The following is a 24954-nucleotide window of genomic DNA, read 5'->3' on the forward strand; positions in this document are numbered from 1 at the left end:
AAAGGAGTAAGTGGCTCGCCGGGGGCTGACGAGTGCACCATGGCGGCCGCCGCCACCTCACCCGCGCTGAAGCGGCTGGATCTGCGCGACCCTGCGGCTCTTTTCGAGACGCATGGAGCGGAGGAGATCCGCGGGCTGGAGCGTCAGGTTCGGGCCGAGATCGAGCACAAGAAGGAGGAGCTGCGGCAGATGGTGGGCGAACGGTACCGCGACCTGATCGAGGCGGCCGACACCATCGGCCAGATGCGCCGCTGCGCCGTGGGGCTGGTGGACGCCGTGAAAGCCACGGACCAGTACTGCGCCCGCCTCCGCCAGGCCGGCTCGGCCGCACCCCGGCCACCGCGGGCCCCGCAGGTCAGTCCCCGTGTCCCCACCCTGCGGCCCCGCAGGCGGGTCCCGGAGCCCCTGGCCTTGCAGGTCAACCCCGCCCCCCGCCGGTCAGTTCCAGACCCCGCGAGTCCTCACCTTCCTTAGCCAGGAGGAGCTTACCCGCCCCTCACCCTTTAGGCCCCCGTCAGGGGACAATGCCAACCTTCCTTGCACAGATGCGGCTGCTGATCCGTTCTGGAAATGCCATTCAACAGTTTCTTCAGGCGCTTTCCCCCGACTTCCGGGCCTTGATTCCCACGCCTCACTGGGCTCCTTTCAATTTCAGCGGAAAACGCCAGGGGTCTCTGTCTTGACGGTTCAGCTCTCCCCTATATAACATGTCCTAACATTGTTTTTCTCAGATTTCTCCCCTGTGTTGACACCTGCCTTCCAAGTCATTTCTTCCTCTTCCCAACCTTCCACTTATCCCCCCACAAAAGTAACTTCCACAGTCCCAAATAGCTCTTCCACCCTTTGGGAGTTGTTGAGGGTAGTACCAACCGTCAAGCCCTTTACCTTTACGTATGTATGTGACTGGGTCTCCCAAAGTGCTGGGATTACAGTCACGAGCCACCACACCCGGCCCTTACCTTTTAATAGCTGAACATTTTCATTTTAAGAATTAAGGCTTTTTTCATTCAGGTTATCCTTATCCCGTGTTCTTACCCGCAAACGCTATTGATTAGATACGATGAGGAAGGATGGGAGGTAAACAAACACCTCCTCATATTGGAACTGCCGCTTGCATTCCTGAAGACTATTTATTTATTTATTCATTTATTTATTTATTTATTTTTGAGACAGTCTCTCTCTGTCGCCCAGGCTGGAGTGCAGTGGTGCGATCTGAGCTCACTGCAACCTCTGCTTTCTGGGTTCAAGCGACTCTCCTGCCTCAGCCACCAGCGTAGCTGGGATTACAGGCACCTGCCACCACGCCTGACTAATTGTTGTATTTTCAGTAGAGACGGGGTTTCACTGTGTTGGCCAGGCTGGTCTCCAACACCTGACCTCATATGATCCACCTGCCTCGGCCTCCCACAGTGCTGGGATTACAGGCGCGAGAGCCACGGCACCCGGCCCCTTAAAGAATATAGACCTAGCAATGAACGAAGTGAAAGGGCATGGAGGGTGAAAAAGGTAAACGGGGAAGTTGTTTTTAACAGCCTGGGAGAACTTACTGGGACATAGAAGAAGAAATTGAAAAGTACAGTCCCAAAATAATTGTGTGTATTTACCCTAGGAGTTCTGAAGGAAGTCAGTTTAGACTTGGGTCATTCTTAGTAAGGAGGGACCTTAAGGGCATTATGAGATTTGGAATTTAGGTTTCTTAGTCCATTTGTGCTGCTATAACAAAATACCTGAGATTGGGCAATTTATAATACAAGTATATTTTTTGCAGTTCTGGGTCTAAGATCAAGGCACTGGCCTTTGATGTCTGGTGAGGGCCTTCTTGCTGCATCCTCATGTGGGGGAAGGTAGAAAAGCCTAAAAGTTGCCTCCAGCCCTTTTATGAGGCACTAATCCATTTGCTGTGGTTTGGATTTGTGTCCCGCCCACATCTCATGTTGAATTATAATCCCCAGTATTGGAGGTGGGGCCTGGTAGGAGGTGGTTGGATCATGGGGAGGGATTTCCCTCTTTGGTCCTGTCTCATGATAGAGTTCTCATGAGATCTAGTTGCTTGACAGTGTATGGCACATCCTCCCACCTTCTTCCTGCTCGGGCCACGTAAGACGTGCCTGCTTTCCCTTCTGCCATGATCCTAAGTTTCCTTAGGCCTCCCTAGCCATGCTTCCTGTACAGCCTGTGGAACCGAGGGCCAACTAAACTCCTTTTCTTTATAAATTACCCAGTCTTGGGTTCCTTCCTCCCTCCCTTCCTCCTTTCCTTCCTTCTTTCCTTTGACAGAGTCTCGCTCTGTTGCCCAGGCTGGGGTGCAATTGCGCATTCTCGGCTCAACTGCAGCCTCTGCCTCCCAGGTTCAAGCAATTCTCCTGCCTCAGCTTCCCAAGTAGCTGGGATTACAGGTGTGCACCACTATGCCCAGCTAATTTTTGTATTTTTAGTGGAGACAGGGTTTCACCATGTTGGCCAGGCTGGTCTCAAACTCCTAACCTCAAGTGGTCTGCCCACCTCCGCCTCCCAAAGTGCTGGGATTACAGGCGTGAGCCACCACGCCTGGCCTCAGGTATTTCTTTATAGCAGTGTGAGAATGGACTAATACGCTGTTCATGAGGGGGTTGAGGGAGAGAAAATCCTGAAGTAAGGATAGACTGAGATGAGTAGAGGCCTAAAGACTGAACCAGATGGTGGCTTGGTGCAGTCAGTACCTTCCTTGGTGAAGAGGAACAGTCAGCAAAGAAGACCATGGTGCCCCCCAAAAAACAGAAGAAAAAGTAGGAAGGCTGAACATCAGAAAAGGATGGAGAAAGCTCACATGAGAAGTAGTCCACAGGGCTTCATGCCATCGAAGCATCAAGAGGATCACTGATAACCAGATGGTGAGATGAAAGTTTACCTCTCCATGGGGCTGAGCGGAAATGCATCCGTGTGTAGGAAAAACTATGGGATCTTACAACACTCCTGACTCCGGCGACTCTTCTACACTGGGCTTTGATGACTTGCTGAGTTGCACTGAATCCAGCTTAATAGAAGTTTTGTATCCTTAAATACCCCCAGATTTCTTCCCAAGCCTACAGAACACTGAGATTGTTTTTGTTCGTTCTTCTGGTTTAGTTCTGTGCCTTCCCCTGCAGCCACAGCAGCCATCCCAGGAGAAGTTCTACAGCATGGCTGCCCAGATCAAGCTACTCTTAGAAATTCCTGAGAAGATCTGGAGCTCGATGGAAGCCTCTCAGTATCTCCATGCCACACAGCTCTACCTGCTGTGCTGCCACCTTCACAACCTGCTCCAGCTGGATTCTTCTAGTTCCCGATACAGTCCCGTCCTCTCCCGGTTTCCTATACTCATCCGGCAGGTGGCAGCTGCCAGCCACTTCCGGTAAGTGGATCCAGCGTAAAGAGCTTCTCTGGTGGTGGCCAAGATTCACACTACAGGTTTATGGAGTTTGTCTTCTTTCCTGATGTACCAAAGCTCTTTACCCAAGATGGGAAAAATATCCTGGTGACCTTTGTCATCATTTTTTTAGGTCAACTATTCTGCATGAAAGCAAGATGTTGCTCAAATGCCAAGCCGTGTCTGACCAAGCTGTGGCCGAGGCCCTGTGCTCTATAATGCTCTTAGAAGAGAGTTCTCCTCGCCAAGCCCTCACAGACTTCCTGCTGGCCAGAAAGGCAACTATTCAGAAACTTCTCAACCAGCCACACCATGGTGGGTGTGGCTTCTGGCCAACATTTGTTCCTTAAACATGGGATGGAGAAGGGTGAGCTTCGGGAGACTGAAGCCTCCAGAGCATCCTCTGTCTTTCGCTTTGGGAAAGGTAATCAAAGAGGATGGTTTTTTCTTTTAGGTGCTGGTATCAAGGCTCAGATTTGCTCATTAGTGGAGTTGCTGGCCACCACTCTGAAGCAAGCTCATGCCCTTTTCTACACTTTGCCAGAAGGACTGCTGCCAGATCCAGCCCTGCCGTGTGGCTTGCTCTTCTCTACTCTGGAGACCATCACAGGCCAGCATCCTGCCGGTGAGCTCTTAGCCAAGCTTTTTAAATTCTGGTTCACTCAACTGATAATTTGCTCAGCATCTACCGTGTGCCAGCCACCATGCTAGGCTCTGGGGATGGAGCGGTGAACTGGACAAATAGAGACCCTTCCTTCATCGAGGCCACAGTTGAGTGGTAGAAGCAGGTGTCAGACTCACAAATATGTGAATATCCATTTAGCGTCAATATTGGTCATTGCTAGAAAGACTAAGTACAAGTTGCCTTGGGAACATTGAATGGAAGGAACTCACCAAGGTCAGAGAAGGCTTCCCTGGAGAAGCCTTTAACCTGAAAGCTGAAGGTTGAGTGGAAGTCACTTAGGTGAAAAGGGCAAGGAACAGGCTTCCAGGCAAAGGGAAGAGGATGTGCAAAGATCCTGAGGCGAGGAGAAACTATAAGACAGCCAGTGAGACTGAGAGGTACTGGGTGAGGGGGAGAGCTGTTTGAGCAGAGACTGGAGGTGGGGCCAGGGGCCGGATAATGCCCAGCCTTGTGAGTGAGGCTAGGGCATTTAGACTTTATCCAAAGAACAATGGAAGCCTCCTGGGACCTTCCAGGCTTGGTGTGGACCCTATGTTTTGTTTTTTGTTTTTTGAGACGGAGTCTCGCTCTGTCACCCGGGCTGGAGTGCAGTGGCCGGATCTCAGCTCACTGCAAGCTCCGCCTCCCGGGTTTATGCCATTCTCCTGCCTCAGCCTCCCAAGTAGCTGGGACTACAGGCGCCCGCCACCTCGCCCGGCTAGTTTTTTTGTATTTTTTAGTAGAGACGGGGTTTCACCATGTTAGCCAGGATGGTCTCGATCTCCTGACCTTGTGATCCACTCGTCTCGGCCTCCCAAAGTGCTGGGATTACAGGCTTGAGCCACCGCACCCGGCCTATACTTTTATTTGGTAGCATTTATCTCAACTGAAATGAAATAAATGCCTTTGGCTTTTAGATGGCAATAGATCCCCTTGGGGCTAGAACGGATGCCGAGAGCTCACTTAGGAGGCTGTTGCCACGATCCAGGTGTCAGACGCTGGAGCTTGGGTTACGAAGGAACAGTAGAGACGAAGCTAATTGCACGGCTCGGACATCTGTGTAGGAGAGGATGTGGTGACAGATTGGCTATAAGGATGTGAGAAGGGAGGTGACCAAGTTAAGTAGAAAAGGAGCTAGTTGGAAGCGGCTGATGACGGGTTCACTTTGCAATGGCCCATTGCTGTGGCTTACATCTATTATCCCAGCACTTTAGAAGCCTAGGTAGTCCAGGAGTTTGAGATCAGCCTGGGCAGCATAGTGAGACCCCATCTCTACAAAAGATAAGCATTTGCTGGGTGTGCTGGCATGCCCTTGTGGTCCCAGCTATTTGGGAGGCTGAGGCAGAAGGATCGTTTGAGCCAGGGAGGTTGAGACTGAAGTGAGCAGTGACTGTGCCACTGCATTGCTGCCTGGGTGACAGAGCGAGAACCTGTCTTAAAAAAAGAGGAAAGAGAGAAAATGTTGCATTGGCGATGCCTGGGGCCTTGGAATGGGACTGTGAAGTGGGCAGGTGCCTGAGAGTCCAGAACAGATCGCTGGGAGGTCTGGTTGGAGACACACTGTTGTGCATCTGCATGTGGCTGTTATTTCAAGCCGTGGGAATGGATGACGTCATCAGTAAGCGATGACAGAGGACTCTGCCTTATGGAACTCCAGAAATCCAAGGTCAAATGGAGGTGTCAGCAAAATTGACAAAGGAGATACAGCCAAAGGTAGAAAGGAAACAGAAGAGTGTGGTGGTGGCCAAGTGGCTGTTTCCAGAGAGAGGTGCTTATTGTCGCCTCATCTTAGCTCACTTTATCTTTCACCTCCACCTCCTTATGCTTCACTTTCCCTCTACGTGCTTACATCTAGTACCTCATCCCACTCAGGAAGGGTGGGTACTGGCTGACTTGTCGTGGCTTTATAAAGCAGTACAAGGGGCCTTGGGAGGGCCCTGGGTTTCAAACTCTGGAGGGTTCCTTATACTCAGAACACAGTGAATGAGGCCTCCCAGAGTTGCACAGTGCAGGCCTGTCCCCTTCTTGACAGGTCACCTCTGAAGACCTATGAACGACTCAGTTAATCAGAATAAGCAGTCATCGATTCTTTCCTTCCATCTTTAAGGGAGGTAGGAGGATTGAGAGGAAAGGGAAGCCATTACCTTTTACTTTTTTGACAACTTAAGTTCTACTTTGAAAACCCCCAGAAACAAAACAAAACAAAACCCAGGACTGCAGAGCACTCATTTCTTCTTTCTACTCTTGATCCCTGTTTTTCTTCCTCCTGATCTTTGCCATTCTTCTCAACCAACAGAATGACCAGAGTTGTGGGGTGGCTGCCACACTCCCTGATGGGACCTCACACGTGTCCTGTACTTTCTCTTTCCTTGTATTTCAGAAGTCCAGCTTGACCTTCCACAGGAAAACTTGATGAGTTTTGGAAATTCCTTCTAAGTCCATCTTTTATTTATTTATTTTTTTGGAGATAGGGTCTCGTTTTGTTGTCCAGGCTGGAGTGTAGTGGCATGATCATGGGTCACTGCAGCCTCGACCTCCTGGGCTCAAGTGATCCTCCTACCTCAGCCTCCCAAGTAGCTGCAACTACAGGTGTGCACCATGACGCCTGGCTAATTTTGTTTCCTTTTTGTAGAGGTGAGGTTTCACTGTGTTGCCCAGGCTGGTCTTGAATTCCTGGGCTCAAGCACTCCACCTGCCTCAGCCTCCCAAAGTGCTAGGATTATAGGCATGAGCCACTGTGCCCGACCTAACTCCCTGTTTTAATGTGCACTTCAAAGCGTGGCCTAGATGGCTTCTTACTTGGCCTTCTCTTTAGGAAAGGGCACTGGTGTCCTGCAGGAAGAGATGAAACTCTGCAGCTGGTTTAAACACCTGCCGGCATCCATCGTCGAGTTCCAGCCAACACTCCGAACTCTTGCACATCCCATCAGCCAGGAATACCTGAAAGACACACTGCAGAAATGGATTCACATGTAAGTAGCCAGAAAGAGCTTCCCTGCCGCTGGTAGGAACCACCCATGCAGCCTTGTGCGGGGCATTACGAGGGTCAGCAAGGCATGTGCAGAAAGCCTGTCCTGAATGGCGTGCTGCCCATCAGCCACTTACTCTGTGGCCCATTGCCACCTTTGAGGTCATTCAGCACCCACCAGGGGAGAACCAAGAAGGAGTTTGTCTTTCAAAAGGTTATGTGGGAGTTTTAAATTCTCTTTATGTGAAAGTTCTGCAACTCCTGTTTTTACTTAATGCATTGGTTTTTTAAGCCATTCCACAGGGTACAGACTTCCTTATATCCTCGGGGAAGCAAGGGTAGGTCTGGTGCGGGCAACAGACTGCATGCCACACCCCAGCCAAAAGGCTCTGTGTTGCTACAGATCTCTCAGTCCTGAGACACATAGATATTTATCTACTGGAACTCAGCTAAGAGATTGTCAAATGGGATTCTGAGGTTTTTCTTAATAAAGATGTGAACACCATGCCTCTGATGGAGCCCAAAGAAAATGATTCTGTTGCAGGTGTAACGAAGACATTAAAAATGGAGTCACCAACCTGCTCATGTACGTGAAGAGCATGAAGGGCCTTGCGGGAATCCGGGACGCTATGTGGGAGTTACTCACCAATGAGTCCGCCAATCACAGCTGGGATGTGCTGTGTCGGCGGCTTCTGGAGAAGCCGCTTTTGTTCTGGGAAGATATGATGCAGCAACTGTTCCTTGACCGATTACAGGTGAGCTGGACAGTCACATGGTCTACCTGTTTTATGGCCAATCCTAGTGGTATTTTGACAGTCTTGCGAGACTTCCGTCACTTCCCAAGTATATTCTTTTCCTGCTTAGTAACAGATACAGAGTCTAGAGCTGAAAATACACCAGGCCTCTGTCACTTGGTTGGGAATGGGCCCATGTTCATCAACAATGGCTTTATTCTCTGCCAACACCATGCCATCTTTCTGAAGATAGTGAACCTTCTGAATGCTAGGATAAATTACCATTTGGTACTCTTGTTTTGAAGCGTCCTTAAAGGAACTGTGATTAGAACTCTTCTCTCATTCTCTTTTAGACTCTGACAAAGGAAGGCTTTGACTCTATCTCCAGTAGCTCCAAGGAGCTCCTGGTTTCAGCTTTGCAGGAACTTGAAAGCAGCACCAGCAACTCCCCTTCAAATAAGCACATCCACTTTGAGTACAACATGTCGCTCTTCCTCTGGTCCGAGAGTCCTAATGACCTGCCTTCCGACGCGGCCTGGGTCAGCGTGGCAAACCGGGGTCAGTTTGCCAGTAGCGGCCTCTCCATGAAAGCACAAGCCATTAGCCCTTGTGTACAGAACTTCTGTTCTGCCCTGGATTCTAAGCTGAAGGTTAAACTAGATGACCTCCTGGCTTACCTCCCCTCTGATGACTCGTCACTGCCCAAGGACGTTTCTCCCACACAAGCCAAGAGCTCTGCTTTTGACAGATACGCAGACGCAGGGACTGTGCAGGAGATGCTGCGGACTCAGTCCGTGGCATGCATCAAGCACATCGTGGACTGCATCCGGGCAGAGCTGCAGAGCATTGAAGAAGGTGTGCAAGGGCAACAGGATGCCCTCAACAGTGCTACGCTGCACTCAGTTCTTTTCATGGCCAGACTCTGCCAGTCCCTGGGAGAGCTGTGCCCCCATCTGAAGCAGTGCATCCTAGGAAAATCAGAGAGCTCAGAGAAACCAGCAAGGGAGTTTCGGGCTCTGAGAAAACAGGGAAAGGTGAAAACTCAGGAAATCATTCCTACACAGGCCAAGTGGCAAGAGGTTAAAGAAGTACTCCTCCAGCAGAGCGTGATGGGCTACCGGGTCTGGAGCACTGCAGTTGTGAAAGTGAGTGATGTAACTTCTTCTTACCCCTGTCTTGTCTCACTTTTGTCATATTCCAGTCTTGCCAACCTCAATCAGCTCCTTCAGTAGTAAAGGCAAAACATTTCTTATTTCATACAGTTATTTTATCTCTGCCAGAAAGTTCAGTAAAAACTTTTTCATTCATTTTTAGCTTAGATTCTGTAGACAGAAAAGCAGCATTTTTTCCTTGCATCAGATGAGAATGAAAGACTTTCTGCCTGTATTTCCTCTCTTTAACCTAAATATCATATTCCCAGTAGTCTCCACTTGTACCTTAAGAGGTGGTATTTGGGCCAGGCATGGTGGCTCACACCTGTAATCCTAGCACTTTGGGAGGCTGAGATGGGTGGATTGTGTGAACCCAGGAATTCAAGACCAGCCTGGGCAACATGATGAAACCCCCTCTCTACAAAAAGTACAGAAATTATTCTGGTGTGGTAGTGCATGCCTGTAGTCCCAGTTACTTGGGAAGCTGAGGCAGGAGCATTGCCTGAGCCCAGGAGGTCGAGGCTGCAGTGAGCCGTGATTGCGCCACTGCAGTCAGCCTGGGGAAGAGCAAGACCCTGTCTCAAAAAAAAAGAAGTGGTATATGACATTTATAGGGTAGTTAGCAACAAAATTCCCAGGGCTGATATCATTGATAATTAGCCAAAAGAGGACTGATACCATCACTGTTCCTACAACTTCAGCAGCTTGCGCTGTTCTCAGGATTACGCAGACTGTTTTAAAGAAACTCTACAGAGGATCTGAGTGGCTTGTATGGATATTTGCCTTTTATTACCAGGTTTTGATTCATGGATTCACCCAGTCATTACTTCTAGATGATGCTGGCTCAGTCCTGGCCACAGCCACCAGCTGGGATGAGCTAGAAATTCAGGAGGAGGCAGAGTCTGGCAGCAGCGTCACATCCAAGATCCGACTCCCTGCACAGGTGAGCAGGTCCCATCCCAGCAGGCACCATGGGCTGAAAAAGGGAATATAACTGCTCCATGGAAAAGAAGAAAAGATTTTAGAAAATCATTCAACATACAACTTCTGAGGAATAGCTGAAAATAACATCTGTAACTTTCTACTATGGGGGCATAGTAGATGTAGGGCTAAGTAAATGGCAGACTGTTCAAGAAGTCAGTTAACCATTCTTTCCTTTTGTAGCATAGGCTCTGTGCTAATTAGAGAACCACTTACTTGCCGTGAAATCAGCAGCATAAAACACAGGCACCTCTGCTAGATCAGCCTCAGACCGCAGAGGGGGTAACAGCAAATTGCACTTAACCAGGGGCCTTGTGTCTGCTCAACAGTCTGCCTGTAAGCAGCGTTGCTGAGAGGGGCCAAAGTCCTGGCAAACAGGCCTTGTAAGATTAAGTGGGTTCACTTTCATGGTGTGTCATTTAATTGGTGCAGTTGGCAATGTGACATTTCTTTGTTCTTTTAGCCATCCTGGTATGTACAGTCCTTCCTGTTTAGTTTATGCCAGGAAGTTAATCGGGTTGGAGGCCACGCCTTGCCAAAGGTGACATTACAGGAGATGCTGAAAAGCTGTATGGTTCAAGTAGTAGCTGCCTATGAGAAACTTTCCGAAGAAAAACAGAGTAAGGTAGGTGTCTGAATGTTTGCCCATTAAAAACACAAATTAAACGAAACAAAACCTTAGTTTTGTCTTGGGTTTGAGCAATTCACATCAAAGACTCAAACTGTTAAGGATCACCCAGCCCAGGCATCGGGTCCTGTAAAAATGCTCTATCTTAGGAGTGGCACCCAGCGCTGTGAGTTTACTTACACCCATTCTGAAGAGTCGAGCAGATCTTCGCTAAGAAGGCAGCTCAGCACAGATGGAAAGACCAAGACCCAGAACTTTGGGAGGCTGAGGTGGGAGGATGGCTTTAGCTTGGGAGTTCGAGGCTGCAGTGAGCTATGATCGCACCACTGCACTCCAGCCTGGGCGACGAAGCAAGACCCTGTCTCTTAAAAAGACAAAACAAAAAAATCAAAAAAACAATGAAAAGGATCAGAGCTTCAAAATAAAAGACCTGGCTTCCAAACTCAGTGCTGCCACTTGTTCACTGGCGGCTCCAGGCAAATCATTAACCTCTGTTTCCTCAGGACCAAATGTGATCCTGTAGATAAGCTGCTCAGTGGTTTCCTCACTTGTAAAAGGCAGACAGCCCCCGCTCCCCGTCCCAGCCATAGCACACCTACCTCAGGGGTGACTGGGTAGTTAGAGAACGGTCGCCTGCCACACGGTGTGACACACAGAGGTGCTCGCTCACGGGGAGTTCTTGTCTCCCAACCGTTCACACCACTTCCACTGTCTAGGAAGCGTTCTGCCCTTGCTGTATAATCCCATTTCATTTGTAACTTTTTTTTTTTTTTTCTTTTTTGAGACAAAATCTCACTCTGTCACCCAGGCTGCAATACAGGGGCGCCATCTCGGCTCACTGCAACCTCATCCTCCCAGGCTCAGGAGATTCTCCCACCTCGGCCTCCCAAATAGTTGGGACCACAAGGCATGCGCCAGCACACCTAATTTTTGCATTTTTTGTAGAGACAGGTTTTGCGATTTTGCCCAGGCTGGTCTCAAACTCCTGGGTGCAAGCAAATCTCTCGTTTCAGCCTCCCAAAGTGCTGGGACAATGGGCAGGAGCCACTGTGCCTGGCCAGTAACGTTTTTTAAGAAGGAGCATGTCAGGCGCAGTGACTGACACCTGTAATCCCAGTACTTTGGGAGGCCAAGGCAGACAGATCACTTGAGGCCAGTAGTTCGAGACGAGCCTGGCCAACATGGTGAAACCCCATCTCTACTAAAAATACAAAAATTAGCTGGGCGTGGTGGCATACATCTGTAGTTCCAGCTACTCAGGAGGCTGAGGCAGGAGAATCGCTTGAACCTGGGAGGCGGAGGGTGCAATGAGCCCAGATTGTGCCACTGCACTCCAGCCTGGGCAACAGGGCGAGAGTCCATCTCAAAAAAAAAAAAAAAAAGAAAGAAAAGTCCCAAGAAGGAACAAATCCTGATTTTGGAAAGAATTCAGTAAGTCTTCTCTAATGAGCTTCTTCAAAATACTTTTCCTTCATGCAAGGAGCCTTTTTTTTTTCCTTTAGAACAACCATTTACAGCATGAGGCCTTTTTTAAGGGCCATTTCTCTTCCCTGCTGTTAGGTTTTTAATTTTAAGATCAAGTTTCTAACATAACTTGTTTTGTTGTTGTGAGATTAAACTGACCATATGAGTATTAAAACCATCTGCTTCTGAATAGCAAGCTGAAACTCAACCAAAACATGAAGCTGTTTATTACGCTCACATACCAAGTCCTCTCTCTTCATGGGTGGGGACCGGGAATTCATTTGCAGAAAGAAGGTGCATTTCCAGTCACCCAGAACCGGGCGCTGCAGCTGCTTTATGATCTGCGTTACCTCAACATTGTTCTGACAGCCAAGGCTGACGAGGTGAAGAGTGGCCGGAGCAAGCCAGACTCCAGGTGTCGTATCCTCTACTGAGCTATGTCAAGGCAGTCTCTTCCAAAAGCAGATAGTCCCTTTGCTGGGAAGCCACCAGAGTCAGCCTGTTATACAGCACATTCATTGTGTTTGTTTTGAACAGTCAGTGCTCATATTACCAGCAAGTTAAATAATGGCCGCCTGCTGGATAAATGCCATGGTCAAGTGAAATAGGTGGACTGTCCTTCGCCTCTCTTCTGAGTCAGCCTAGCAGCTGCTGAGTATCATTCGAGCACTTAGTGCTCTTCTTATAGACAGAAGAGGGGGAAGGGGTGGGCTTCACTTAGACATGATGTCAGGTTGAAACTCTTGAGGGTGACTTAAGCACTATCATCAGTGACAAATGTACTAAGCCAACAACTACGTAGAATAAAATCCAACTCCAAGATTTCTACAGCAGTAGGATATTATGATGGTTTTTGATCCTAAAAAATGTGGACAGTAATGATCCTAATCCTTTCCTCAGAATTGAGAAAGTGACTGACCACCTGGAAGCCCTCATTGATCCATTTGACCTGGACGTTTTCACACCACACCTTAACAGCAACCTTCATCGCCTGGTGCAGCGAACTTCTGTGAGTCAAATCAAAAACATGCTCAGTGCGAACCAAGTGCCACAGGCTGAAATTACAAAATTAACCTGCTCCAGCACGTAATACTCCAGGATGCAGCGTAGGGAGGGGGATAAGACACAAATAGCCGAGTGTAGTTATGAGAGCTGAAAGAGGATTAGATAAAATCTCACACACTGAGGCAACCAAGATTTGGCCCCTTTAGTTATAAATAAGGATTATTACAGTTTTATCCAGGCCTCAGAAACAGGAATAAAAAACGCCCTGCCTCTCAGATTCTGACCTGTGGGCAATGATAAAAAGTAATCATGAAGCATTAACGCACTCAGAACATTCCCCAAAATGATGCTTAGAAATACGACAGTGATCGGTGACTTTTTTTTTTTTTGCCTGCCTTTTACCTGCACAATGAAACCTCTGCATTTTATTGAGCTCCACTTCTTGTCTGCCAGGTTCTTTTTGGATTGGTGACTGGTACAGAGAATCAGCTCGCCCCCCGGAGCAGTACGTTCAACTCCCAAGAACCCCATAACATCCTGCCACTAGCATCCAGTCAGATCAGGTAAAGGCTGCTAAGAGGCTTCTGCTGGGCACTTTGGGAGGCGGAGGTGGGCGGATCACGAGGTCAGGAGATTGAGACCATCCTGGCTAACACAGTGAAACCCCATCTCTACTAAAAATACAAAAAATTAGCCGGACGTGGTGGCAGGCGCCTGTAGTCCCAGCCATTCAGGAGCCTGAGGCAGGAGAATGGCGTGAACCCGGGAGGCGGAGCTTGCAGTGAGCCGAGATCGTGCCACTGCACTCCAGCCTGGGCGACTGAGCGAGTCTCCGTCTCAAAAAAAAATAAATAAATAAAAAATAAAGAGGCTTCTGCTGGGCCCCAGAACTGCCTGTTTGTGCTACTAAATTCTTTCCTCTTGTTTTGGAGGTTTGGACTTCTCCCACTGAGCATGACAAGCACGCGAAAGGCTAAATCAACCAGAAACGTCGAAACAAAAGCCCAGGTTGGTGCCAAGAGCAAAAGGCTCATCCGCGGATGGGTCCCCACCTCCCACCGAGGCACCCAATGATCAGCGCCCTTTTAAATAACTGATAAAGAACTGAATGACACAATGCACTAATGCTGCTTTTAATGGCGGCGCAATAGAGAAGTACAAGGTTTTACTAGCTTGAGCTACTAGAAGGTGTAAGAGATGCCCACTGACACTACCAAGTAGCCTCTTAATAGAAATGTAGAAAATATACAGGACAGGATGGAGATGATCTCTTGAATTTAGTAGGGTGAAAGAGTTAACTGCCAACCTGGCACTATCATTGTACTTGTTTGGAAAAAATCTGTTTTGTTCTGATGATGATGGTTTTATCTTCCCTTTTAGTTGGGTGGGAAATAATAGAAAATTTGTTTCCCCAAAAGTTTGACATTTTCTTGTTAATACACGTTTCATTTCAGTAGGATGTCAACTGTTAAGCCTGCAGGAGTCCACCTGGGTATTTCTGAATTGTGCTGTGTGCACGTGTGTTTGAAAGCTCAAACAGCTTGTCTTCTTACAGCATCGAGTTGTTTGCTTTATTGTTAGACACAGTATTAGCAGTGTATCCTTTCCGTATTCCCTACCATCGAACCCATTAAGATCTAAAATCCTTATCAAGTATCTGGCTTTAAAAGTTGGGAGATGGTAGTTAAAAAAAAAAAGCTCTTGCAAAAACCATCCAGTCCCTAAGCATGGGCTATGCTGCAGCCTCTTCCAGAACAGTTTCCACTGCAGTGATCTTTCAGTTCTGCCCACATTATGTTAGCAGGCTGTGGAGAGAGGTGCCTGTGTCTACCCTTTTCCCAGGACAGTCCTCATTTCCAAATTCTAGTTTTGTCACAAAGGCTCATGCTGTTCCCTGTGTCCTCTTCAAATCTGGACCGACAGCAGAGTCTTCTGACTAGAGCCATCGTGCTTCTCAGCTCCGCTGTGTGTGCCGTGTGGACTCTGAGTGGCGTCGTGCGGAGGGCGAGTGGGCAGGAGGGCTCAGGTCAACTCTAAGGCACTTTTCTCTACATCCAATGGCAGGTTGTCCCCCCGGCACACTCCACAGCTGGTGACCCGACAGTTCCTGGCTCCTTGTTCAGACAGCTCGTCAGCGAAGAAGACAACACGTCTGCACCTTCATTATTCAAACTGGGCTGGCTCTCTAGTATGACTAAGTAACATGGCAACACGTCTGTCTCTCCCTAAATAAATACTACCACATTATTTCTTCTAAAGATGCCTCTGCTCATCTGATTCTCAGCCACACCAATCTTTGCAGTTTCACTGATGGAATGTGGCCCCCTAGTTACTGCTGGGGGTTACTTTAAGCATCAGGTTAATCCTTGTCCCATAATTTCACAATACTTGTTGCTTTAGACATCAGTTCAGGTAGCTTACATTTTATTAGCATTCAACGACGCCTTAATTGTTGACACTACAAGGTGGAATTGTCAGTGAGATCGTATAAGCTGCTGACTGACCAAGTTTGTAGGACAAAAAGTCATTACATATTACTTCACTTGCAGAACTGTGCCATGTTTCCTACTGAAGTCTGAGGTGCAGACTCTGGAGGAATAGTGACACAGAAGTTATCTGGGTATACAGGAATCTAAAAGACGTTCTCCCTGGAAATACAAATATATAACAAAGAGTAGAGACTATTATTAGGGAGGGTGCTTCACTGACAGTCTGAATTGGATCTGATTATTCTCCTGTTACACAGGAGAGAGTACTTTCAATAGAACATCTACATACTGAGAGGTAGTATGGCAGTTAATTTCAGTGCAAGACTGAATCAAGCTTCCTATATTTTGGAAAAAAACTTATGTTTTTTCATGGAAACTAGATACTCTTTACTAGTTTATTGAATAAAAAAAATTGAAGATCCCGCATTTTTAAAAGGCTCTTTACATCAAGTAGAGTTTCTAGTTGACAGATTTGGAAATCAGTCTGAATGGGACATACTATGGATTCAACACACAGAATGAGTTTTCCTCAAACCACTACCTTGACATAGATTTGATGCCCTCCCTCAAAAGAATCCTATAAAAAATTGCTTCAAAGCCCCTTTGAAATTGCAATAGTGCAGCAAAACCACAAGTAAACAACTGCCTGTTAACCTGTTATTTCAAATATAGACTGAAAAGCCAACAGGCATTTTTCGTGTGCAATTTTTCTTTTAAAACAAGTTGTAAGTTGAAATATCAAATCTGCACAGCGCTGTCCCTTCACAGAAGGCAAGAAACTGCCGGCACATCATGTCAGAGGCCGCCCTCGGTGCTGTAGGCTGTGGAAGTGGGCCTCCCTCAGGGTCTGGTTGATGTGGAAGTAGAGGCCTTGGCACAGCGCAGACTGCTCGGGCACGGGCTGAGGCGTGTTAGGGCTGGATCCAGCCATGGTCTGGCTCAAGCTGCCTTCCGGCCCACTGGCCCTGTCCGGGCTGTTGATGCTGCTGCTGCTGCTGCTGCTGCTCCCACCACTGTCACTGCCTGAAGACTGGAAGAAGAAACAGGGTCACAATCAGGCTGTTTTGTTTAAGAGCTTTACTGTGGTTTCATGTACAGTGCTCTATTAAGAGTACCTTTCCAGTTCAGCTTGAGGATGAAGACATACACTGGGCTTTGGAATTTATAAAGTATGCTCTCCTAAGACGTCTCTCCTCACGGCCACCCTGTCAGGCTGAGCAGGATTTACTGTCCCTAATACACAGATCTAGGAGGATGGGTCCAGGTTCAAGCACGGGCCCTAACTCCAAATCCTGTCAACTATATCCTAATTCTTTTTTTTTTTTTTTTTTTTTGAGATGGAGTCTCGCTGTGTCTCCCAGGCTGGAGTGCAGTGGCATGATCTCGGCTCACTGCAAGCTCCGCCTCCCGGGTTCACGCCATTCTCCTGCCTCAGCCTCCCAAGTAGCTGAGACTACAGGCGCCCGCCACCACGCCCGGCTAGTTTTATCCTAATTCTTTTACACATATTCTCTACCTGCTTTTCCCATTCATTCAATTATTTCCAACCAAAGAAGAAAGTTCTCAGCCTCCAAGAGAATGTATCAGTCATTGGGACAGGGTATAAAAAGTGACAAGATGGCTTCTGGGCACAAGTGAGGATAAAAACTAAAAGCTTATGCCAATTTTGTGATCATCATGGACACAAAATGGTATTCTGTAACTGCAGGACAGACCCTGAAAGGACTTAATAGACTTCTAGTCAAGTTATCTTATGTTGGCATTATTGCAGTTCATATGTACGTGTGTGTACATGAGCGTGCCTAATTTTTTCTTTCATGTAACTAATATGACTTGGTGTTTTGGTCATCTTGGAGAGGCTACTCAGAGATCCCTGATAAGAGTCACTTTCATTCTGCAGTCCATGTTTTAAAAAAAAAGTCACTTTCAGAAATTTCTGCCTTCCACCACTAGGACTCTCAAAGGGGAGGGTGACATGAAGGACCCATTTCAGAATTACAGTATTTTACAATTTATTTTATCTTTTTGGAGACAAGGTCTCACTCTGTCACACAGGCTGGAGTGCAGTGGATCAAGCTCACTGTAGCCTCAATCTCCTGCGCTCGAGCAATTGTTCCACCTCAGCCCCCTGAGTAGCTCGTACTACATATGTACGTCGCCATGCCCAGTAAATTTTTTTTTTTTTTTTAGCAGAGACAAGATCTCGCTCAGGCAGCTCAGGCTGCTCTCCAACTCCTGAGTTCAAGCAATCCTCCTGCCTTGGCCTCCCAAAGTGCTGAGATTACAGGCATGAGCCACCATGCCCAGCCTTATTTTACAATTTTACTGTTGCATTTCTAATAAATGACAACCCTGATAACTCAATTGGCGGTACCTTTCTGTATTTACAACTCAATACAATATTGTATTCAGCACATGAGAAAGAATTCTAGTAATGAATATCTAGTATATAATTTTTTTTAACTTAGCCCTTTAATACATCCAAACTTATACTCCCTTAGGCAAAGACATTGGTTCTGAAATAGCTGGTTACAACTAGGTAAAGTCTACACATAAGAAAAAAAAAGACTGGAGGCTGGGTGCAGTGCCTCACACTTGTAATCCCAGCACTTAGGGAAGCTGAGGCAGGTGGATTGCTTGAGTGTAGGACTTCAAGACCTGGCCAACATGGCAAAACCCCCATCTCCATGAAAAATACAAAAAGATTGGCTGGGTGCAGTGGCTCATGCCTGAGGTCAGGAGTTTAAGACCAGCCTGGCCAACACGGAGAAACCCCATCTCTATTAAAAATACAAAAATTAGCCGGGCATGGTGGAGGGCACCTGTAATTCCAGCTATGAGGGAGGCCAAGGCAGGAGAATCACTTGAACCTGGGAGGCAGAGGTTGCAGTGAGCCGAGATTGTGCCATTGCACTCCAGCCTGGGCAACAAGAGTGAGACTTTGTCTCAAAAAAAAAAAAAAAAAAAAAAAAAAAAAAAAAAAAAGGCCGGGTGCAGTGGCTCATGCTTGTAAACCCAGCACTTTGGGAGGCCGAGGCGGGCAGATCACAAGGTCAGGAGATCGAGGCCATCCTGGCCAACATGGTGAAACCCCGTCTTCACTAAAAATACAAAAATTAGCTGGACATGGTAGTGTGCGCCTGTGGTCCCAGCTACTAGGAAGGCTGAGGCAGGAGAATTGCTTGAACCCGGGAGGCAGAGGTTGCAGTGAGCCGAGATCATGTCACTGCACCCCAGCCTAGCAACAGAGCGAGACTTCATCTCATAAACAATACAAAACACACAAAAATAAGAAAACAAAAAAGTTATCTGGGTGTGGTGGCTCGCGCCTATAGTCCCAACTACTCAGGAAGCTGAGGTGGGAGAATAACTTGAGCCTGGGAGGTCGAGGTGGCAGTGAACCAAGATTGTGCCACTGCACTGCAGCCTAGGCAATCAGAATGAGACTGTCTCAAAAAATATAAACAAAGACTGGAAAGAAAGAATGAAATCACAGTAGTTATGTTAGAACAGAAAGATTATAGCTGCTTGGTTTTTTCTACACTTTAACTTCTTTGCAATGTGGTTATTATTTATTTTTATTATAAAAATGTATAAATTAAATAAAATGCTGTTTACAAATACATATTTTAAAGTGATTTTTAAAATCCTAGTTCTATCCCTTTTTTGACCAAAAATTACATCCAATAATATGCGTATAGATAACTTATCCAAAACAATGAAAACAAGCAATGTTCACAAAGCTGCCATCATTAACAAGACTGAAACCAAGACTTGTGATGGTGCCGAGGCCATTGGAGCTATGGCCACATACCCCATTGCCTATAGGTAGCAGGAGACAACCCCTCTTTCTAGAATAAAAAAAATAAAAAATAAAAACCTCATGAAAGGATGATAATGGGCTGGGCTGATGAAGTCAGATAGCAGGATTTGCAGCAGCTGCAACTGTATTTACATAGAGGCTTAAGAAGTCAAAGTCAAAAACACAAATTGTATTCTACAAAGGCCTCTCCTAACCTAGCATAACAACATAGAATGGCCACTTGCGCCTTGCGAATCACGAATATTTAACAAACAGGTAACTACACTCAATAAGAAACCCACCACGCAGAACGCTTTGTTTCCTCTTAGTCTGTTTTCTTTACTGTTTCTCAATACAGGTACTGTCTGAAAATCAAGGCAAGAACTACAATCAGTTTCTAGTAAGTCAAGTTTTCATCTCAAATTATATCTATGTCATACTATAATAGCACAAGGGTGATGCTACTCTGAGAAAAGGCAAAAGTTCTTTAAATAGATTAGGGAAGATGTCTGTACATAACTTTTTTTTTTCAGGGTTAGGTAGATTTGCAATTTCTAGTGCATTTAAAAAATCGTGGCCGGGCGCGGTGCTTCATGCCTGTAATGCCAGCATTTTGGGAGGCTGAGGCAGGCAGATCACGAGGTCAAGAAATTGAGACCATCCTGGCCAACATGGTGAAACCCCGTCTCTACTAAAAATACAAAAATTAGCTGGGCGTGGTGGTGCGCGCCTGTAGTCCCAGCTGCTTGGGAGGCTGAGGGAGGAGAATCACTTGAACCCGGGAGGAAGAGGTTGCAGTGAGCCAAGATCATGCCACTGTACTCCAGCCTGGCAACAGAGCAAGACTCTGTCTCAAAAAAAAAAAAAAAAAAAAAAGGTTTACTGAGCCTTATTTATAATGGCTAAAAACTGGAATGACCTAAATGTCCAATAAATAATTAGTTTAATTATATTACATCCATTATATACATATATGAAATTCTATTCAGCCATTAGCAATGGTCATAGAGATGTACATACTCTAACATCAAAGTCTTTAGCATCATTTTTTACATCATTTCAGTTCATACTAAACAGTGTATATAGTATATCAGTTGATTCTTAAAATGTTTTTCTCAAATGTATAATACATATATTTATATACACCAAAAATCTGGAAGGATATATATGACAAAATATTTAGGATTTGGATCTTCTATTTTATTTTAAAATTTATTTTCTAAAGTATCTACCAAAAATCATTTCTTTTGAGGAAGAAACTGATCATGAGTAAGCAGCTAAAGAATGCTACCATGGCCGGGCGCGGTGGCTCAAGCCTGTAATCCCAGCACTTTGGGAGGCCGAGATGGGTGGATCACGAGGTCAGGAGATCGAGACCATCCTGGCTAACACGGTGAAACTCCGTCTCTACTAAAAAATACAAAAAATTAGCCGGGCGTGGTGGCAGGCACCTGTAGTCCCAGCTACTCGGGAGGCTGAGGCAGGGGAATGTCGTGAACCTGGGAGGCAGAGCTTGCAGTGAGCTGAGATCCGGCCACTGCACTCCAGCCTGGACGACAGAGCGAGACTCCATCTCAAAAAAAAAAAAAAGAAAGCTACCATGGCCGGGTGTGGTGGCTCACGCCTGGAATCCCAACACTTTGGGAGGCCAAGGAGGGCGGCTCACAAGGTCAGGAGATTGAGATCATCCTGGCTAACACGGTGAAACCCTGTCTCTACTAAAAATACAAAAATTAGCCAGGCGTGGTGGCGGGCGCCTGTAGTCCCAGCTACTTGGGAGGCTGAGGCAGGAGAATGGTGTGAAACCAGGAGGCGGAGCTTGGAGTGAGCTGAGATTGTGCCACTGCATTCCAGCCTGGGTGACAGAGGAAGACTCTGTCTCAAAAAAAAAAAAAAAAAAGAATGCTACCATGGGCCAGGCACGGTGGCTCACGCCTGTAATCCCAGCATTTCAGGACGCCAAGGCAGGCATACCACTTGAGGCCAGGAGTTCGAGACCAGCCTGGCTGACATGGCGAAACCCCGTCTCTACAAAAAATTTAAAAATTAGCTGGGCGTGGTGTCGCATCCCTTTAGTCCCAGCTACTCAACAGGCTGAGGCAGGAGAATTGCTTGAACCTGGGAGGCAGAGGTTACACTGAGCTAAGAAGGCACCACTGCACTCCAGCCCGGGTGACAGAGTGATACTCTGTCTCAAAAAAAAAAAAAAAAAAAAAGAATGCTACTACGAAACCAAGTAAGGTCTTCAATTACATTTAACTTCAAAATGGAGACTGAAAAGTATTGATATTGCCAATATGATTTTGAGAAGATTGTTTCACCTTAACTACCTCTAAACTTCTAAAGCTGCTTCAGTTGTATTCACTTGCATTGAGCAGGCCAACAATAGTTTTAAACTATGCTTTGGTTTCTATTTTCTGACAATTCAGATCAGTTTTCTCACTACTGGGGAGGCTTAGGGAGTGTCACACAATCTATAGATGGACCAGGATTTTTCAAATTGAAAGTGAAACCAGCATAAAATTGGTGGGTTACAACCAGCATTAAAAAAAAAAAAAAAAAAAAAAAAGGAAAACAAAGTGTGCGACATAAGGATATTGTTCTATGAAGTTTTCTTTCAATTATTCACAAATATATTTGGTATGTACTGGGTTACAAAATAAAGCATTTCTATGGAACAGGGTCAAAAAAATTTTTTTAAGTTACTGTAGTTGATCTTAACACTGTCAGACAACAAAGTCATCTGCTTTATGGGATAAAGGAAAGACCATTCTTCACTTCTAACCCAAAAGGCATAAAACTAAATTCGAAGTCTGTATCAGTGCCTTAAGATATATACAGAAGTAAAGCATTTTTGTCTCCTAAAGTAAAAATCTTGAAATAGGAAAAAATCCTATTTCCCTCACTTAGTTGAAGCTTTTTAATATCAGATTGCTTGAGGGCAAAAGCCACTACTTGATACATGGCTTTGGAAATGGAAATTGCTATCTTGGTAGAGAAGTGTTTACCTTGTCACATCTGTTCTCGAAAAGACAGCAAATTCTTTTACCAAAAGAGACACAAGGGTCCAAAGACTTTGGGACTGAGAAGGACCATCAAATAGGAATCCCACTCTCATGATCCTGATGCCTTACAGACTCATCAAACAGTTTAACCAAATCAACGGTTACAAAGCTCATTTTCTTTTCTCTGAATTGTCCATTTAGGCGTAGTGCTGACATGACATGTGACCAGGCTGTTTTCATGACAAATCTGTATTGGCGATCCAAAGAGAAAAAAGCTGTGCGTGATCTGTGACATGAAAACCCCTTGCAGGTCTATGAACACAATCAAGGTAAATTTATGAAGGCTCTGGCCAAGAATCTCTCTAAACAGTACACAAAGAGTCCTGTTTTGAAGATCTGTGTGAAAAGGGATTCTAGGTTAGTTTTGGCAATAATAAAATCTACCATCGGGCCGGGCGCAGTGGCTCACGCCTGTAATCCCAGTACTTTGGGAGGCCGAGGTGGGTGGATCACGAGGTCAGGAGACCAAGACCACGGTGAAACCCTGTCTCTAAGAAAAATACAAAAAATTAGCCGGGCATGGTGGCGAGGGCCTGTAGTCCCAGCTACTTGGGAGGCTGAGGCAGGAGAATGGCGTGAACCCAGGATGCGGAGTTTGCAGTGAGCCCAGACTGCGCCACTGCACTCCAGCCTGGGCAACAGAGGGAGACTCCGTCTCAAAAAAAAAAAAAAAAAAAAAAAAAAATCTACCATAGTATCCTTGTAACTGCAGACATCTGGGTAAGACCCAGAAGAGAACTGCCATGATACAATATTTTGGAATTACCTATGGGCTTTTTATTTCATTTTTTGAAAAAGAGTCTTGCTCCGTCACTCAGGCTGGAGCAGTGGCATGATTACAACTCACTCAAGCCTTGACCTCCCACGCTCAAACGATCCTCCCACCTCAGCCTCTTGAGTAGCTGGGACTACAGGTGCATGCCACCATGCCAAGTTATTTTTTGTAGAGACGGGGTCTCACTCTGTTGCCCAGGCTGGTCTTGAACTCCTGGGCTCAAGATATCCTCCTGCCTCAGCCCCCTAAAGTGCTAGGATTATAAGTGTAAGCCACTGCACCTGGCCACTAGGGACTTTTTAAAGCGTAAACGCCAGGGCCTCACCTCAGCACCATGCTGGCAAAAGGAGGGCGCAGCTTGTTCTCACATCCAACCACTGGGCAAAGAAATGTTTGTGTGCCTACTATGTACAAGTCATTCCAGTAGGGCTGCTGAAACATTCAGTAAATATTTACTGAGCTGAATCAAGAAAGTGGTGGCACCATATCCATTGGTAACAACCGTTCACAGCTACTGTGGTGATGAGAATCCAGCAATGGATGCTGACTGAGTACTAGTAAAGGCTCCTTACCATGAATAGTGTCTCAGCTGGGCCCAGGAGGATGAGGAAGAATTTTCATAGGCAGGGTACGACCAATGGGAACAAAAGCAATCTCAGAAAAGCAAGGTGTGGTGTGGGTAGGCCCTTGGCAGGAGTGAGTGAGAGGGAAACTGCGCAAGAGGTGATGGCTAGATTATCAAGAGCCATGAGGGCTGCAGGAACATGTGGGTCCTGAGCATGTAAGACTGGCTCAGGTCTATACTTATGAGTGGGGATCCTAGGAACCTATGGGTGATGAATGAGGTCAGGGGTCTGAGAGCAAAGCCCTACTAGGAACTTTCATAATACAGCAAGCAGGAAGGCACGCCCAGGAGGACTGTGGAAATGGCAAGGAAGGAGAACACGCCCCACCCCCGAGGGGGAAGGAAAGAACTCCGGAAGGAGAGGAAGAAGATACAGGGGACTCGGAGCATCAGGACAGTGCTGGGCAGACAGCAGGTGTTCGGGAACTGTTTGCTGAATGGAAAGACCATTGGTGAGCCTGGCAAAAAGTTTGAACGGAGTCAAGGAGGAAGCCAGGATCCAGAGAGGAAGGGAGGGAAGGCTGATGAGAAAGTCCCAGCAGTGGCTGCAGGCAACTGAAGGTGTCTGTCGTGAAGGGAGAGGGAGAAGGCACACAGGAAGCTGAGGGGAAAACAAGGCAGAGAGGAGGTGAGTGGGGAAAAGAGCCCACTAGCAGGCCAGGGAAAGAAAGAGTGGGTAAAAGGAATCTGAAGAGATGAAAAGAAGGGAGAAATACTAGAAAATGCTTTCAGGAGTCTTGAGAGAATATAGAGCAAACAGGCAGAAGGACATACTACTCTCTTTGGCAGAAGGGCTAGATACAACGAAACTGTGAAGCAGAGGACGGGGAAGTTGAAGTTCATTTTCTTAGTCCAAACGGCTCAAATGATACATCAAAGGGCACAGAAGCCCTGGTCTCTCAGCCAGGCCTGCCTTTAATTTTAATTTTCCACTGTACAAAGTCAGTTTAAGAGACAACTCACTCACACCCACGGCAGTAACTAAACAACTCCCAACACTATTTCTACTAATAACCTTAAGAAAGCACCCCCACCCCAGGCAAAAATATTAATCACTAAGCCATTCTGCTTCATAAGAAGAGAGCTATGTGTATATTATCTAGAACCAAATGCTTTCTCTTCTTAATTTGAAAAGCAGGGCTGGGTGCAGTGGCTCATGCCTGTAATCTCAATACTTTGGGAGGCCAGGGCAGGTGGATCACTTGAGGTCAGGAGTTG

The 24954-nt window shown here is 46.6% G+C and overlaps 3 protein-coding genes and 1 pseudogene across 7 annotated transcripts in view; 1 reads left to right on the plus strand and 3 right to left on the minus strand.

Annotated features, from left to right (window-relative positions):
• The window catches only part of LOC105469095 (DNA-directed RNA polymerase III subunit RPC10-like), a 31334-nt pseudogene extending 30771 nt beyond the window's left edge, over positions 1–563 (minus strand).
• Positions 1–586, minus strand: part of LOC105469096 (solute carrier family 39 member 11) — a 565539-nt gene extending 564953 nt beyond the window's left edge. The window contains exon 1 of one of the 2 annotated variants that reach the window (XM_071083524.1): positions 466–586. The gene's annotated coding sequence lies outside the window, so the exon portion shown is untranslated. The remainder of the gene's footprint in view (positions 1–465) is intronic. The other variant, XM_071083523.1, reaches the window with a different exon arrangement.
• On the plus strand, positions 1–15238 carry LOC105469092 (component of oligomeric golgi complex 1). Its single transcript, XM_011719678.3, has 14 exons — positions 1–354; positions 3126–3370; positions 3519–3700; positions 3840–4010; positions 6865–7021; positions 7562–7772; positions 8105–8896; positions 9699–9845; positions 10347–10508; positions 12263–12390; positions 12876–12984; positions 13434–13543; positions 13913–13988; positions 15045–15238. The coding sequence occupies exons 1-14, from the start codon at positions 40–42 to the stop codon at positions 15180–15182; spliced, it is 2943 nt and encodes a 980-aa protein (XP_011717980.1). The 5' UTR covers positions 1–39; the 3' UTR covers positions 15183–15238.
• Positions 14098–24954, minus strand: part of VCF1 (VCP nuclear cofactor family member 1) — a 24215-nt gene continuing 13358 nt past the window's right edge. For 2 of the 4 annotated variants that reach the window (XM_011719674.2, XM_011719676.3), the window contains exons 3-4: positions 19574–19636; positions 14098–16499 (exon numbers count right to left, since the gene is read on the minus strand). In XM_011719674.2, the coding sequence (XP_011717976.1) occupies positions 16260–16499; positions 19574–19636 (303 nt within the window). In that variant the 3' untranslated portion in view covers positions 14098–16259. The remainder of the gene's footprint in view (positions 16500–19573; positions 19637–24954) is intronic. The other 2 variants (XM_011719677.3, XM_011719675.2) reach the window with 1 other exon arrangement.

The sequence above is a fragment of the Macaca nemestrina genome, chromosome 17, assembly GCF_043159975.1.
Source record: "Macaca nemestrina isolate mMacNem1 chromosome 17, mMacNem.hap1, whole genome shotgun sequence".
Classification (NCBI taxonomy): domain Eukaryota; kingdom Metazoa; phylum Chordata; class Mammalia; order Primates; family Cercopithecidae; genus Macaca; species Macaca nemestrina.

Excerpts from the sequence above, each read along its gene's own strand:
- LOC105469092 (XM_011719678.3), top strand. The coding sequence starts at position 40 with ATGGCGGCCGCCGCCACCTCACCCGCGCTGAAGCGGCTGGATCTGCGC. Across the intron at positions 10,509-12,262 it reads CCGAAGAAAAACAGAGTAAG|AAAGAAGGTGCATTTCCAGT; the intron begins GTAGGTGTCTGA and ends ATTCATTTGCAG. Across the intron at positions 12,391-12,875 it reads CGGAGCAAGCCAGACTCCAG|AATTGAGAAAGTGACTGACC; the intron begins GTGTCGTATCCT and ends TCCTTTCCTCAG.